At 43.7% G+C, this 15,568-nt stretch overlaps 1 protein-coding gene across 1 annotated transcript; it reads left to right on the top strand.

Moving 5' to 3' along the window:
* The first annotated feature begins 2,139 nt into the window (after positions 1–2,139).
* Positions 2,140–13,177, top strand: MLANA (melan-A). The gene is made up of 5 exons (XM_079706536.1): positions 2,140–2,178; positions 3,650–3,751; positions 6,283–6,379; positions 11,441–11,554; positions 12,870–13,177. Exons 2-5 carry the CDS (start codon positions 3,675–3,677, stop codon positions 12,936–12,938), a joined length of 357 nt encoding a protein of 118 aa, XP_079562662.1. The 5' UTR covers positions 2,140–2,178; positions 3,650–3,674; the 3' UTR covers positions 12,939–13,177.
* Positions 13,178–15,568: the final 2,391 nt, after the last annotated feature.

Genomic DNA, 15,568 nt, shown 5'->3' with positions numbered 1-15,568 from the left:
CACACAGACTGAATAGAGGAGGCGCAGGCAGTTTGGACTCTAGAGCCCGGACTGTGAGCCTGGTGGCTGGGTGGCTGGGTGTTACACTGCCGGGGAAGATAGGAAGTCCCTAGGAAGGAAGTGTGCAGGGTGAGGGCAGGTGGGGCCTGGCCTGGGCTGGCTCTGAGGCAGAGCCTGAGGCCTAGGCCAGTCCAAGGACAGTGACTAGGAGCCTTAGTCAATGGGAACTTCTGGGGGCACTTCCAGGAAACAGGATGTATAGGGTTTTCAGGCTGAGGTTCCCTGGGAACTGTTATTTGAAAAAAGCCACCCCAGCTCATCCTGGGTGATTCACCCTAACAGGGCTGGGCACCTCAGAGGCTGCAAACCACTCAAAGACCTAAAGAGATGCCTTTGTAAGATCTGATCAGGGCTCCCTCACTGAGCTCCAAAAAGCAGATTAGCTGGAAAGGAAGTGCCCAGACCGATCACAGTGTCCCCAGTGTGCTGGGCCTGGTCCTGTAGCCCCCTCTGGGGGAGGCGATGCCAGCTGCCTTGTGGTTTCCACCCTGGCATAGTGTCCAGGCACACTCAGGGACGTGGAACTAGCTCACATCACCAGGGGACTTGAGCGAGACCTGGGAGCTTCCCCTTGCCCTGAGATCCAGGTCAGTACCTCCCTCCTTCTGGTCCTGCTGCCAATCATCCAGGGGGCCATGTTAGTAGAGTCCAGCTTAGCACAAACCTTCGGCCTCTTGGATCAGAACTGCATCCTTCTTTCTAGACTAGCACCCACCACTAGGCCTTCCTGGGAGTTATCAGGTGTAACCCTGAGGTTCAGGTTGAAGTTACTCTCCCCAAATCCCTCAACACCAAAGACCTGTATCCTTCCTGATTTTCTTACAAGATCTCCTGAATCAGCCTCAGTTCTGGGAATCCAGACCAAGTCATGCCCCATTACTCTGCTGCAGGGCCTTTGCCCTGGTTCTTCTCGCTTTTGAAATGCTCTCCTCCCATCTTTGTATGAAGGACGCCTTCTTGTCATTCAGATCTGTTTGCATTTTCTCTCCTTTTCAGAAAGAAGAGGATAAGGATCTCACCTAATAAGCATCAACCTCCCCCACCCTGTTTTATTCCTCCCTTGCCGTTTCCACTGATGATTATCCAGTAGGTTGATAATGCCCTCACACAGAACAGTCCAGTGGAAACTGGAAAGCCAGAGGATTAGGAAGGAGTGGGGCTCTTGGATGTTATGGGGAAGGGGACTTTAGTGGTCATTTACTCTAAGTCGTCAGCTGGTGAGAACTCTCACATTCCTTTATTCTGGTGGGTGTTTTGTTTGGTTTTTGCTTTTCCACAATGGTTACATAGAGCTGGTGAGCAAAGATAATGCTGTCCCACTGAAATGCTTCTGGGCTGTATCCATTTGACTCTTGGAGTAGGCTATGATGTCAGGTTGAATCAGCCCTGGTTTTAATTAAATTCTAGGTAGGTCATATACTACCTTCAAAGAGGAAATTTTGTCTGCTCCTTGCAAATGCAAGAAACCCACACTTCCCAGGGGACAGTCATCTCTGAGGGCATCACAAAAAATCTGGGAGCTCAGCTCAGGAAGATTTAGGGATCCTCTGTTTCCTCTTCTTGATCAGGAGGTCATGGTCCTAGATGACCTCCAGGTCTGAGCCCAAAGTCTCACCAATCCTTTGAGGTAGAGATGAGGGAAGATATAGGGTGCCCAGTTATATTTGAATTTCAGATAAATAACAATTTTTTTTTAGTAAAAATACATCCCATGCAATAAGTGGGGCATACTTACACTAAAAAATATTGCCCGGACACAGTTACACTAAAAAATTATTCATTGTTTATCTGACATTCAAATGTAACTAGGAATCCTATATTTTATCTGGCAACCCTACAGAGAAGGGATCGGCATTTAAAATTAATGGCTTCCCTAAGATGAAACCCTGGGATTGGGGAAAACAGAAGCCACAGTGAGCTGTGACTTTTTGAGGAGAGGAATGAAATCCGTTTCTTTCACGCCAATTAAGCAATCACAAATGACTCCATCAGAAATCCAAACTCGTGACTAACATGGGACTCAAGACCAGGAAAAAAAAATTAAAAAGATTAAGAGCCAGAGAAGCAATCTTCACGCACAGGGCCAGCCAGCAGACGGAGTGGATCCCATCCAGGCAGGTAAGAGCATTGCCATCTCACCCATTTTTCAGAACAGAACAGGGTTGGGAGATTCTGGTGTGATCCTCCAGCCTCTATGACTCCTGGCTGTCGGCAGAATTCCTCCTCAACATTTATAATTCTCCGACTTCTAAAAGTTCACATAGTCTCCTCCTAGGTCCTCCCTCTAGGCTGCCAGGAAGCAAAGCAGAGAAGCAGGAGAAGCAGTTGTTCAGGCTGCAGCTGGCTCGTGAGCAGCTGTGTCTGCTCCCTTGAAGAACCAATTTTCTTGGCTCAGGTGGGATGAGGTGCATTTGATGAGCCCACACTGTTTGCCAAGGCTCAAAGCTGGAGGTATAGATTTACAAAAACAACTTAATGCAAAATTAATTAAGTTTTGTGTCTATCATTTTGAGCACAGAGTTCACCCCTACATTATTCACCTGAGATGATCAGTGAGTTCAAGTGTGATTTCTTCTTTACAACTGGGAAGGGAAAATTACACATGAAATGCCCCCAAGGAACCAGTTCACGGGGTAAACTCTCTGCTCCTCTCTCCCACTTCTCTTCAGCTGTTTTAAACAGGCTCATTAATACAACTCTATGGGGACCAGACCTTTGGGATTCATGAGAACAATAAGAGGAAAGAAAAAAGCACACTAGCAAGGAGAGAGGAGAAACCATTGTTGATTTTTAGCAAGCACACTCTAATCATGACCCCTGAAGTTCATGAGCTTTTTTTGTTTGTTTGTTTGTTTGTTTGTTTTAGCGGTACACAGGCCTCTCACTGTTGTGGCCTCTCCCGTTGCGGAGCACAGGCTCCGGACGCTCAGGCTCAGCGGCCATGGCTCACGGGCCCAGCCGCTCCGCGGCATGTGGGATCTTCCCGGACCAGGGCACGAACCCATGTCCCCTGCATTGGCAGGTGGACTCTCAATCACTGTGCCACCAGGGAAGCCCCATGAGCTTTTTTTCTATTTGTTTGTATCATAGTTTAAAATTTTGTATTTTGGGGCAGTTTCATTTTTTGGAAAATGGGCTTGGAGGATGCTGTGCTAGGCCACACACACATTATGTCATCACAGCCTTCTATTTGTCCAATGATCGATATAAAATAATACCTTTGGAGAGAAATAACTCCACTTATTAACCACAGTCTTGGGCCAGGGAAAGTAAGGAATGAATAAAAATGCTTCTTGTTTGTTCCTCTACAAGTTTATGGTATAGAGTCAAATTAAAGGTCACATTTTTTTCCCCCAAATTATAACTCAGTTTGAAAGTTTTTTTCCTTTTGTTTGTGGTTCCTTCTCTGAACCTGAGCAATTTCCACTTGATATTAGTGAAAGAAGGAGGTGCAAATCCTCTCACAGGGAGAAACCAGAGGGTTTGGCTGTCATTCCTGGTCACCTAGCGAGAATGTCTTTGTGGGTGTTTATGAGATGTAAGAACATGCTGGATGCGTGAAATGACACCTGTGTGCCCCTGCTGTTAGGTGACCCGAGGCCTGACCCCACAAGATGCCAAGAGGAGAGGCTCACTACATCTATGGTTCCCCCAAGAAGGGGCACGGCCACTCCTACGTCACAGCTGAAGAGTAAGTTCAAAACCAGACGCAGCGGGGTTTCCAGTTTGCCTTTTGCTGACACAGCCTGCTGGCTTCCCCCAGCACATGCCTGTCTGTAAAACTCTCTAGTGTCTATTTCTCCAGAAAGTAAATACCCTGGCAATGAGGTGAGGAGACCCTGTGGTCCTACAAGGGACCTGAAGCTTCTCTGAGGCCAAAGAGGCAAGGAGGTAGGAAAGGTAAAAAGCTGGATCTTGCCATTTTTGTCTGCATTCTTGGCTATGAGGCATTCATTGTAGGTTCTCAGGCTGAAAAACATCTGTCCAGGAGCAAGATGCCTCTTTCCTCAAGCCTTGCCTGTCTACTCCACTCAGGCTCCCGGATGTGGTTTGCAGACAGAACAAAGGCAAGTTGCCAAAGGGCAAGTGAGGATGAAGGGTAGGTGTGTGTGACTCCACCTGCTGACTGACCCCAAGGTGAAGAGGGTCATAACCTTTGCATCAGTACTTTATCCTAAAGAAAGGTGTTTCGTATTATGAATTAATTTAAAATAAGTATTTACGTGATTAGACATGTCTAAGTGCTAAGCATTGTATACCAGCCCAAGATGCTATTCTTGCCTTTGAAAAAATCTTACAACCTAGTGGGAGAGGTAGGCATGGGAGTAATTTCGGCAAGTGTATGTGCTGTGATGGGAACACAGGCTGTAGGACACACTCTGCATGGATGAGAGTGGGCAAGGTTGGGGGGATAGTGGCAGGGTCCCCCCAACCTCGAGTGGAGAATCCAACAGGACAAACGAGGAACCTGGTTTTTATGTGGACCATCTCTTAAGTGGTCTGCTCAGAACTTCCTGCAAACCTGCTCTCTTGGGAAAGAACTGTTGAATAGCTTTACCAGAATGACCTAGCAGGGGCAAGAGACATGAAGAACCCATCAAAGGCACTCGAGGAGGAGTTCAGGCTGGAGCATTTCCTCAGAAGACTCTAGTGGGATTCTCTAACATCCCTGCATGGTCAACTGGGAGTGGAGGTGGGGAGATCTTCTGAAAAAATGTCCCAAGAGCAAAAATATACTCTTGCACATGGTATTAGGTAGGATATCTTTCAGCTCTTGTATGATGCCTTAACAGACTCTGTGAAACCACCGTCAAGAGAGGTTCTCAGTTGAGGGGGCATAAGCCGCCTATAGAGCTTGTGAAAATGCAGCTTCCTAGGAACTGCTACCCAAGAGGCTGACTCAGTAGGTCTGGGGGCGGGGGGCCCAGGATCTGCACTTTAACATGCATCTCAGGCAACTCTACTGCAGAAGGTATCTGGGTGACATCTGAGGAGCCCTGCCTGGCTGGGCAGTGGGTTCTTGTGGTATGTCTGGCACATCCCAGTGCTCTCGGCTCTCACTAGGTGTGTGTGAGTGCAATGTAACTGCATGAAGAGCTGGAACAGAAGGCTTCCCTGGTGGCGCAGTGGTTAAGAGTCCGCCTGCCAGTGCAGGGGTCATGGGTTCGAGCCCTGGTCTGGGAAGATCCCACATGCCGTGGAGCAACTAAGCCCATGCGCCACAACTACTAAGCCTGCGCTCTAGAGTCCACGAGCCACAAGTACTGAAGCCCGCGTGCCTAGAGCCTGTGCTCCGCAACAAGAGAAGCCACCGCAGTGAGAAGCCCGCGCACCAAAATGAAGACCTGACGCAGCCAAAAATAAATAAATTGAAAAAAAAATAAAAGAGCTGGAACAGAGCTCTATGTGTGTCAAGATGTCCAAGGGGGTGACCACAGACCTGGGGGGTGGAATTAGAGCACAGGCATGCTGGGAGTTGAATCAGCTGCCTCCAGTCACGAGAGCCCACTGAATGTCCCCGTGACAGCTTCATTTCAGGAAAGGGCGATGCAGCAGGAAGGGCACTGGCTGGGTACCTCGGGCCAGACGCTGGGAATGCTGGTTCTGCCACTCTCCGGTTGTACAACCTTGGGCATTTTACCAGCCTAAAATCTTGAGGATGTCAGATGTGAAGTGAACATCCTACCCACCCCAGTGGATTGTTGTGGGCCTATAGTGGGGTGCTTGCCCCAGTGCCTGGCGGGGTTGTTGTGAGAATTCAATAATCTAATGCATGTAGAATGGTTATCATGGTGCCCAGCTTACGGCAGACATTAAGTCAATGTTCCTTTCCACTTCTTTTTTGTGGACTGATAGTTGGGGAAAATGTTTTAAACTAGCCCTAATGAAAAGAAAAGATAAATATGTTGTCTCAATAAATATGTTGTCCACATAAGGGTCGGTTGCTACTGCACCTGTTGCACCTGGAACTTGGGTGCTGGGGCCCAGGCCAATTAGCACTGCTGCTGTGGGCACGCACCTGAGAGGCTTCCAGAGATGGTCCTGTCCCTGGGTACGAGTGCTGGAGGCCTGGTGGGTGCTTGGTGTGGCGTGGGGTGGGAAACTCCTTGGGGACTGCTCTGACTGAAAAGCCCCTGTGAAGAGAACACATTGATGCACATTTCATTATAATCTGGAACAAGGTTTCTGTACCAAGATGTATTTGTCTATCTCTCGGGCCAGGGCTGCAGGGATTGGCATCCTGATGGTGATCCTGGGAATCTTACTGCTCATCAGCTGCTGGTATTGTAGAAGACGAAGTGGATACAGAAGCTTAAAGGTGGTAAAGTTCCCACTGCTGGGTCCCTCCAGATCAAGGACCTCCTTTCTCCTTCTTTCTCTGAATTTCTGGGGAGTGGGGTGACATTCTCATGATCACCTCTGGCTCTGATTCCTGGTTCCAATGAGTCTTTCTCTACATTGTACTTCTTGTAACTCTTCCTTTGCCTCTGCCCACGTGTGAACACCAGTAAGGAACTTGGTCCATCTTTTTGGTTCCACTCACAGGAAACTCGAGTGCCTATCTGTGTATGTAGCTGAGCACTAATGGTTTGTGGGGCACAGGGGAAGGGTTCATGGTTCTCTTGCACAGTGAACAGCAGCATTTGAGATACTCCAGATCTTACCAATCCTTCTGGGGATTCCCAGTGGCTCTGTTACTTCACTTAGAGGCCCGCTCCTCTCACCTTGCCTCTTCACCCCTTTCCTCCCAGGTTGCCTGGGAATTCCAAGTTCTTCTAACTCTGTTAGCAAGCAACCCATCATACCCAGGACCCATCCAGGCATCAGTGCAGTGAGGAAACCATCCACCCCTCAGCAGCACAAAAGACCACCAGGTTTTTAACAGATTCCTTCCTCCACTGATGGCCAATGTGGTTTTAATAGGATTTTTGCTCCTTTACCCATACGAGCAGGAAGTTAACAAATGACACGGTCCAGCCTTGGGGTAGCAGGATCTTCCACATATAAGAAACATCAACAGAGTCTCTAAACTATAAAGACGACAGGTTTCAGAAACCTTGCTTCAAAGCCAGGTAGCACTTTGGAACTTAAACATTCTCCACAGTGAGAAATGGGATGGAAGGAGAGTTGCAACTTGCTCTCTCTCTTCCTTTCTCTCTCTCTCCCTCTCTGCCTTGTTATTGCAGATCTGAAAGCTTCTGAGGTTGATAAGTAATGGAAAAAAATTTATATTTACAAAAGATGTTGGAAAGTTCCAGTCCTCATTCAGCAAGCACTTCATGCAGAGAAAGAGGTTCTGTGATGGAGGGGAAGACTGGCCTGGGTGGAGGGTAGGAGCCTGCGGCAGTCTGAGGAGGAGAAAGGAAAGGTGAGAGCTGTAGCTTCAGATTCATCTCCTCCTTGCCGGGAAGCCTGGGCAGTCCCATGTGTCCCTTTCCCTAATGCCCATCTTGCCATAGTGTCCCAGATAACAACCATGAAAGACAGGGTGAGCTTGGGGGAATACAGCCACCAAGCAGCAGCCCTCCAGTGTGGTGACATTTATGGGAAGGAGAAGTTTCTGAGCCTGAATAAGACTCCAGACCAAGTTCTGTAGCAAAGTCTTGGGTTAGGAGGTTAGGGATAAAACTCTTTGCTCTCTACCACACACTCCATGTGTACCTCTAGCGCTGGGTTATGACATTGCCTTGTAATTTGTTATTTACTTTTTGCTTCTTCACCCCTTCTCTTCCTCCTATTTATGAGCTGGGACAGAGAATATTTCTTATTCATCTTTGTACCTCCAGTGCCTAGCACAGTGCCTGGCACGCAGCAGTCACCCAATCGTACGGCATAAGGAGTTGGTCTCATTGTCTGCCATTGACTTGCTTGATGGTCTTAGAGTTTCATTTCTCTGAGCCTCATTTACTCTATTATACACCTAGACACAGATGATATAACATGATGTGTATCAGTTTTTATTTAATATGTTTTCTTCTATAATTTAAAAGATTTCATTCTATGTTTGCATATTTAAAAAGTTTTTTTAATAAATAAATTTATTATTTTATTTATTTACTTTTGGCTGCATTGGGTCTTCGTTGCTGCGCGTGGGCTTTCTCCAGTTGCGGCGAGCGGGGGCTACTCTTCGTTGCGGTGCGCGGGCTTCTCATTGTGGTGGCCTCTCTTGTTGCGGAGCACAGGTTCTAGGAGCGCGGGCTTCAGTAGTTGTGGCTCGCAGGCTCTAGAGAGCAGGCTCAGTAGCTGTGGTGCACAGGTTTAGTTGCTCCATGGCATGTGGCATCTTCCTGGACCAGGGCTCGAACCTGTGTCCCCTGCATTGGCAGGTGGACTCTTAACCACTGTGGCACCAAGGAAGCCCTATGTCTGCATAGTAAAAGAAAAATGATTTAGTCTTTCAAGGAATAAAAACTCTACAAACTCAGTATGTTGGTACCCATTTCCTAACTGTCCACGATTGCTAGCTTGATGCTACCCGGACAAAAAGGCAATGTGTTTTGTTTTTTTTTTCCTTTCTGCTTCAACACTCTCATCTTAAATGTGTTCAATTGAAGAGTAACAGTCTTAGTGTTGTGGGCTCAGACACTGAGCATTTTGCCTGGTGTAGTTCAAGTTCAACTTGCCACCCTCCATTCCTCCAGGTCTAGACCAGTGATTTGCAGAGTTTTTGGAATTTTTATGAGATAGAACTGTGTTTAAATTCCCTTGTTCCCTAATGTTTAAAAATGCTGTCATTTATTTTTAAAATTAATATTAAAATCTTGTTTTGAGACTTTCATATCTCCTGAAAAGCCAGGTTGGGGACCAGCAGTCTAAGAAGTTTAGGCAAAATTATGTAAAATAGTGCATTAAGTACTGCATTTAATTACATAATCATCTCCCTGTCTCTCTTTGGTGATTCTATTTTCATTATAAAGCAGAAGAACATAAGTGATGATAAACGCGAGTTTTGGGTACCTGAATCACTCCACCTGTAGCAACCTTCATTAGGCTTTGAAATATGTTTATTCTCCCACTTACACTGACCACAGAATGGTAGAAAGGTTGGTTGGAATTAAGGTCTCCTAAAATTTCCGCTTTGGCTAACAATTCCCCTTAGATCTGAAAAACATCTTCTGAAAGAAAAGACTGCTTTTTGCAGCAATGTGTCTCAGAGGAAAATGATTTGTAAGGGAGTGGAAGTTGGCTTTCATATTTATCAGTTTTACTCTTTCACTTGGGAAGTTTAGGACATAATACTTTTAATTCTTGGGGAAGAATTTAAAGGCTCTGCTGATAGCTCAGTTTACACTCACGTCTTGCGATGCCGTGTCTCGCAATGTATGGTCAGGGGCCTTTGCACTTGAATCACCTAGGGTTCTTGCTAAAATGCAGATTCTGGGACCATCTCTGGTGGTGGGACCCGGGAACCTATGTTTTAACACACACAGTGAAGTTTGATGCAAATACAGAGAATTGGCAGTGAGCTGGGGAAGTGGCCCACTTCCTATCCTCACCTGCCATAGGATAGGAGCCCACGCTCCTATCCTATGGCAGGTGAGGATTAAAAAAAAAAAAAAAAAAAAGAATAAAAGTAATAATTGAGGTAAAGGGAGAGAATGCATTAAACACCTTACCTGAGATATATTGCTGGGAGTGGTGGAGGGGAGCAGAACCTCCCTGGGCCCTCAGGTCAAAATTGGGGTTCTTGTGCTTATATCTTTCCAAGGGGTAGTGTCAATAATGACTTCAGACTAGAGTTTAGGAAAATTACTTCTTTACGGTCTGCACACTGTGTAGGTATCACCTCCAACCATGTGTGGCCTCATCCAATTGATGTTCCAAACACTTCTCCTCCCTGGGAGACTTGATGCCCTTGGTGCCTTGATGCCCTTCTCTTCCAACCCAGTAACCCCAATAATCAGCCATGGTCTGCAGACAAGCCTGCAGAGGCACTGAACACCTGCACAGCCTCCCTATTCCAGCACCCCTCAGCCAGGACCACAGAGAGCTGCTCATGCCCTACTGGTGGATTGGGTTCAGATATGTTTGGGTCTGTATCTTAAAAAAATGAATTAGGTGCGAGCATTTAAAAGTAACAGTTTACATAAAAATCTTAATTTCTAGTTTCTTTTTTTTAAAAAAATCAAAAGATCTGGCAAAAACTGGCAGCTCTGCAGTGGTTTGTCCCTTTAGATGGGATATACTCTCCTTCCTTTCCTATGGTTCCCACTTGACCTCCTCCTCCCTCTAAGTGTCTGAGCGTAGCTGAGTCACCCCAGGCACAGGCAATAAGAAATTGCATTGTCTGGAGAGCAGTGGTTCTCTGTGTGGCCCTGGACCAGCAGGATCCGCATCACACAGGGAACTTGTTAGAAATACAAATTTGTGAGCCTTCACCCTAAACATACTATGTAAGAAATTCTGGGTGTGAGCCCAGCAATCTGTGTTTAACAAACCCTCCAGGTGACGCTGATGTATTCTAAGGTTTGAGAACCACTGCTGTGGAGAATTTAACAGTAAAAGCAACTAAAAGTTAGTCTGCTTTTTATAATCACAATGTGCCAGCCATTTTAAACAATGTCAGTAATGAAATACTCCCCCTCAATAAGGTGGACAGCTCCTGCAGTCCCCATTTTCGTATGTGTCTCTGCCTTGCATAAATGGTTGTCATTCTATTCTAGGGTGGACCGCTCCTGCAGTCCCCATTTTCGTATGTGTCTCTGCCTTGCATAAATGGTTGTCATTCTATTCTAGGGATGGAGAGCATTACCTCCTAAACCTATGCAAACCACCGAACTAAGCTTTTACCAACCCCTCCCCCAATAACTCAAGGTGCACGACAGCCTTTGACTGACTTGCCATCATTGTTGTGATGTGACTTGGAAGCTCAGTGCTACAGCCACAGCATTTCTATCACAACACAGGCATTCGTACTGTTTCAGATATTTTGCTGGCATTATGGGGAAGGCAGAAATAGTGTCCCTGCTATCAAGTTGCTCATATGCTTGTCCTTACTGTGATACCAGCTCCTGCTTCACTAGCTCTGATCTCTTCCACTTGTAACCATTCTCTGAGAGCCATTTTTTAGATTCACTCTTTTTTTCCTTCCCTTCAAAAATATTCGTTGACTAACTAGTGGGTGTCAGGCACTGTACCAGGTGCTTCACCTTTAGTTAATTCCCACAACAATTCTGAGATGTAGGCGATATTATCTTCATATTACAGACGAAAACACTGAAATTCAGAGAGATAAAGTGACTAGCCTGAGGATACACAGCGAATAAGTGGCAGAACCAAGATTAAAACCCATTCTTAAAACTTTGGCTTCTTCCTCTTTTCTTTAATGGACTCAATTATTTTTTCCTCACCCACTTACCTTCATGAATTCACATTTCAGGACAAAAACATTCATGCTCATACTCAAAGTACCTTAACAGGAAGATGTTCATGTGAGGGGCTTGGTCACCAGGACGCCAAACTTCCTTTTCAAGAGAACAATTGTGAACCTGTGGTAGGTTGAGATCCTGCATCTTGGTGTTTTTGTGTATGGCTGGTTTTAACTTAAATGAATAAAATTATTCCCATTTAGAAAGCAAGGGCAATGTGAATGTGCTTAATGCTACTGACTTTAAAAAGTGGTTAAAATGGTAAATTTTTGTTATGTATATTTTACCATAATAAAAAATAAATAGTAAGATTAAAAACAAGGGAATCATAGAGATTTTCTTAAATTGTGTCCTCTCATACCCAGATTTTCCAGGGTCAATAATGAGACCCTTACATGTAAGATCTAAAGGAAGAATTTGGTTCTGGATACAATATCCTTTTGTCTTATGTTTTTAGTATAATTGCCTTTGTCCTGAACATAGATATTATCTAACGGAGAAAAAAAAAGTACCTACTATTAATTGTATAGAGTTGCACTGTCCAATAGGGTAGCCACTAGTCACATGTGGCCATTGAACACTTGAAACAGAGTTGTTTGAATTAAGATGTGCTGGAATACATACCAGATTTCAAAAACTTAGTATAAGGAAAAGAGTATAATTCATTAATGATTTTTATATTGACTACATGTCGAAGTGATAATATTTTGGTAGGTGGGGTTAAATAAAATATATTAGTGAGATCAATTTTACTTGTTTCTCTTAATTTTTTAAACTGTAGCTACTAGAAATTTTAAAATCACATATGTGGTGCACTCTATTTCTATTGGACAGTGCTGGTATAGATGTAGTACATCATAGTTTTTGAGAGCACTGACTCCAGAGCCAAGTTACTTCATGACTTACCAGTTGTGTGATCTTCGGCAAGTGACTTAACCTCCTTGTGCCTCAGTTTCCCGACCTGTAACATGAAAACCTTGAAAATACTCCCAGGGTTGTTGTGAGCATTAAATGAAGGCTGACACATTTGTGCTCTGTTGATAGTAGCAATAGCCTTTAGACACGACTATAGGGATTTATGCTTGTGGTAAAGATGCAGTGTGATTGGTGTCTGTTTAACAGGATTCAAGAATTCATTAGTTAGGGTTTGGGGCTTCTACTGACAAGGATAATCCAGGTATAAATAAGTTTCTGAAATTTTTGGGAAGTCACTTAGCCCTTTTTTTCTCTGCCGTTGTTTCCCCCAACAATGTTTCAACATATATACTTGTATAACCTAATAACGATTACCTCATTGGGTGGAAATTAGCTGTGGACAGTTAAACAAGTTTCAATCCAGAGCAAAAGTATAAACATCACGCTAACTATTTTGACTTAATCCCTCTTCCAGAACCATATGTACTGCTGCCAAGCCCGTGATCTCCTTTCTCACCCTCACAGGTTCCCAACGCTCCACCTGCCTATGAGAAACTCTCCACAGAACAGTCACCACCACCTTACTCTCCATGAGAGCCAGCGAGTCCCCTGAGAGATGCTGAAATGATTTCCCCCACACTTTTTGTTGAATTTGATGTGGACATGTAATGTTCTGCTTCAGAATGCTGTAGAAACAGTGTACATCATCTCTACTATTAAGCTGAGTGTTAAATTCTTTATAGGGCAACTAGCAGTACTGATTGAGGAAATGATGAGAAATATTAAAATGGGAAAAGTTTGTCAATAAACATTGTAATGGATGATACTATCTGTGCCAGTAATAATAAATCTACAGTATTATTTTCTGAGGGAGATCTTTCAAGTGTGTCCTCTGGGATCATTTGATTTCTTTTTAAGTTGAAATATGGCTAATAACTAACAAACTGCTATTCTGATTTTTGAAGACACAGCCTCTTGACCTACATGAACTCTAACAGGACTGTTGCAGGTGAGTCTGTGCTACAGAGCACTCACAAAGGATACTTTTACAGGTTTAAGACCAAGAGCTAAATGACCTACCAAATTATAGTCAGATTCATCTGATCAGGAAAGTGTCAGTAATGTCTCTTTGTTTTCTAAAATTCCATGATGCTACAATAATATACTGCAGACATCCTGTATCTTCAGCAATACATATCGTGCAGTTCTAATCACATTTCACTTCAAGGATCAATGCTATGATAATTAATGACGAGAACTTTCTGTTAAACCAGAAGGTGGTGTAAGGACTTGTAAACAAGTAAAAGCTACTGTAGTTTGGCTGATGTCTTGTCTTAAATATTCCAAAGGCAATTTAGCTCCTTTGAGCTCCCAAATCCCTCTCAAAAGCACATACAGAAGAAATCATAAGGGACCAGAAATTCTGGAATGGTGTCATTATTTGTATAAAAATATTGCAATTTATCTGTGTGACATCTACATAACATTATCTGTCTGTTTTTCTTTTCACTGAAAAATTATTTTGGCTTAACTTATATCACCATCCTAAATGGAAAATCAGTATCATTTTTCATAAGTAGAGGATGATTATAAAAAACTGAAGATAATGAAAGCAAATTACTTTTATTGAAACCTAGGAAGATACTGATGGTCACAGAATGCTGTCAACTTGAGACTTGCCCTCGTTATTAAAGAGGGAGATTAGCAAGAATCAGAGAAAATCTTTTGATGTAATTAGAAGGCTTGCAAGAGAAAGAAATGACTTGCTCACTCTGTGACTCACTGTTGTTTAATGCCAAGTCAGTAAACCACCTAAAATCACCTTGCGTCATTGGAAACGCCAGTGTGGCATAATTGCATCATTTTCACCAAAAGACAAGATTGCACAGAGGAGAAAAAACACTGAATAAAGAGACATTATACACATTGAAAAAAAATGTCATTCCACAAAATACTAAAAGACCCCCCCCCCCGCCCTTCCTGATTCTGTCCAGTCCTAACACTTAAAATAAGCCCTCTCCCTCCCGTTTTCAAACAAATAAGTTCTGAAAAAGAAAACTTCATTAGGATTTGGCCAGCTTCTGTCCTCATGACAGGGCCCTGTCTGAGCCTCAATCCTCCCCTTCTTATAGAAGAGCCTGTGCCCCACCATGACCAACCACAGCTGCTTATTTATTTACTATTGTGTGTTATTGAACCACCCCTCCACCCTGCTATAACCAATCCTCCTGTAATTAATAAAAGTGTTAGTGGGAATGTAAAAAAAATTTTTTTGGCAAAAGAATAAAGTTGGATCCCTATCTCACACCATTACAAAAATTAGCTCAAAAAAAAAATCATAGAGCTAAGTATAGGAGTTAAGACTACTCCTTAGTTAAGATTTCTCCTTGTTTCTCTTAGGAGAAAACAAAAGAGTAAATCTTTGCAACATTAGATTTGGTAATGGTTTCTTAGTTATGATGCAAAACCACAAGTAATGTTGGTAAATTGGAATTCATCAAAATTAAAAGCACTGTGCTTCAAATGAAGGACAAATCAAGAAGGAGAAGACACACAGCACTGGGAGAAAATATCTGCAAATGATATAACTGATAAGGGAATTGTATGTGGTATATATAAGTAACTCTTACAACTCAATAAAAAGAAAACCCAATTAAAAAGTGAGCACATTTACCTCATTACTTATTTCTGTATATACTGAAAATCATGAGTTCACACTGATAACTCCAATTTTAAATCAACTACAAAGGGTTCATTCTAACTTTTTTCATTCTGATCTCTTTTCATATTTTTAAATCCATTTCTCCCCATAGTGAGAAAATGGCTTCTGTTAATCTCAGATTACCAATTTACTGCATGCATCACCTTTGTATGTAAGCATTTCACCATCTATGTCATGCCGTCCCACCTCCCTCAACAGATGCCCTCCAGTCCTTGCTCAGACCTCGAAGTCTTGCTGTGGACCACCGCCAGCTCCCTAACTGGAACACACCCTACCCTGCTCAGGTGCCAATACCCTGTGCCCAAGCTTCTAACTATGGCTGCCTCCCCCTGACATAGGCCTGCTATGGTACTCCCTGTTCAAACATCCAGATATTGGCCTCATGTGGCCAATAAATAAATAAATAAATAAATAAATAAAGTTAGGAGAGAGGAAAGGTATTCTTAAAAAAAACCCAAAAAACAAAAAAAGTGTGATACAAATTTGCAGAAAATCAAAATCA

The sequence above is a fragment of the Hyperoodon ampullatus genome (genome assembly GCF_949752795.1).
Source record: "Hyperoodon ampullatus genome assembly, chromosome: 6".
NCBI classification, from domain to species: Eukaryota; Metazoa; Chordata; class Mammalia; order Artiodactyla; family Ziphiidae; genus Hyperoodon; species Hyperoodon ampullatus.
This window is presented reverse-complemented; position numbering and strand designations above follow the sequence as displayed.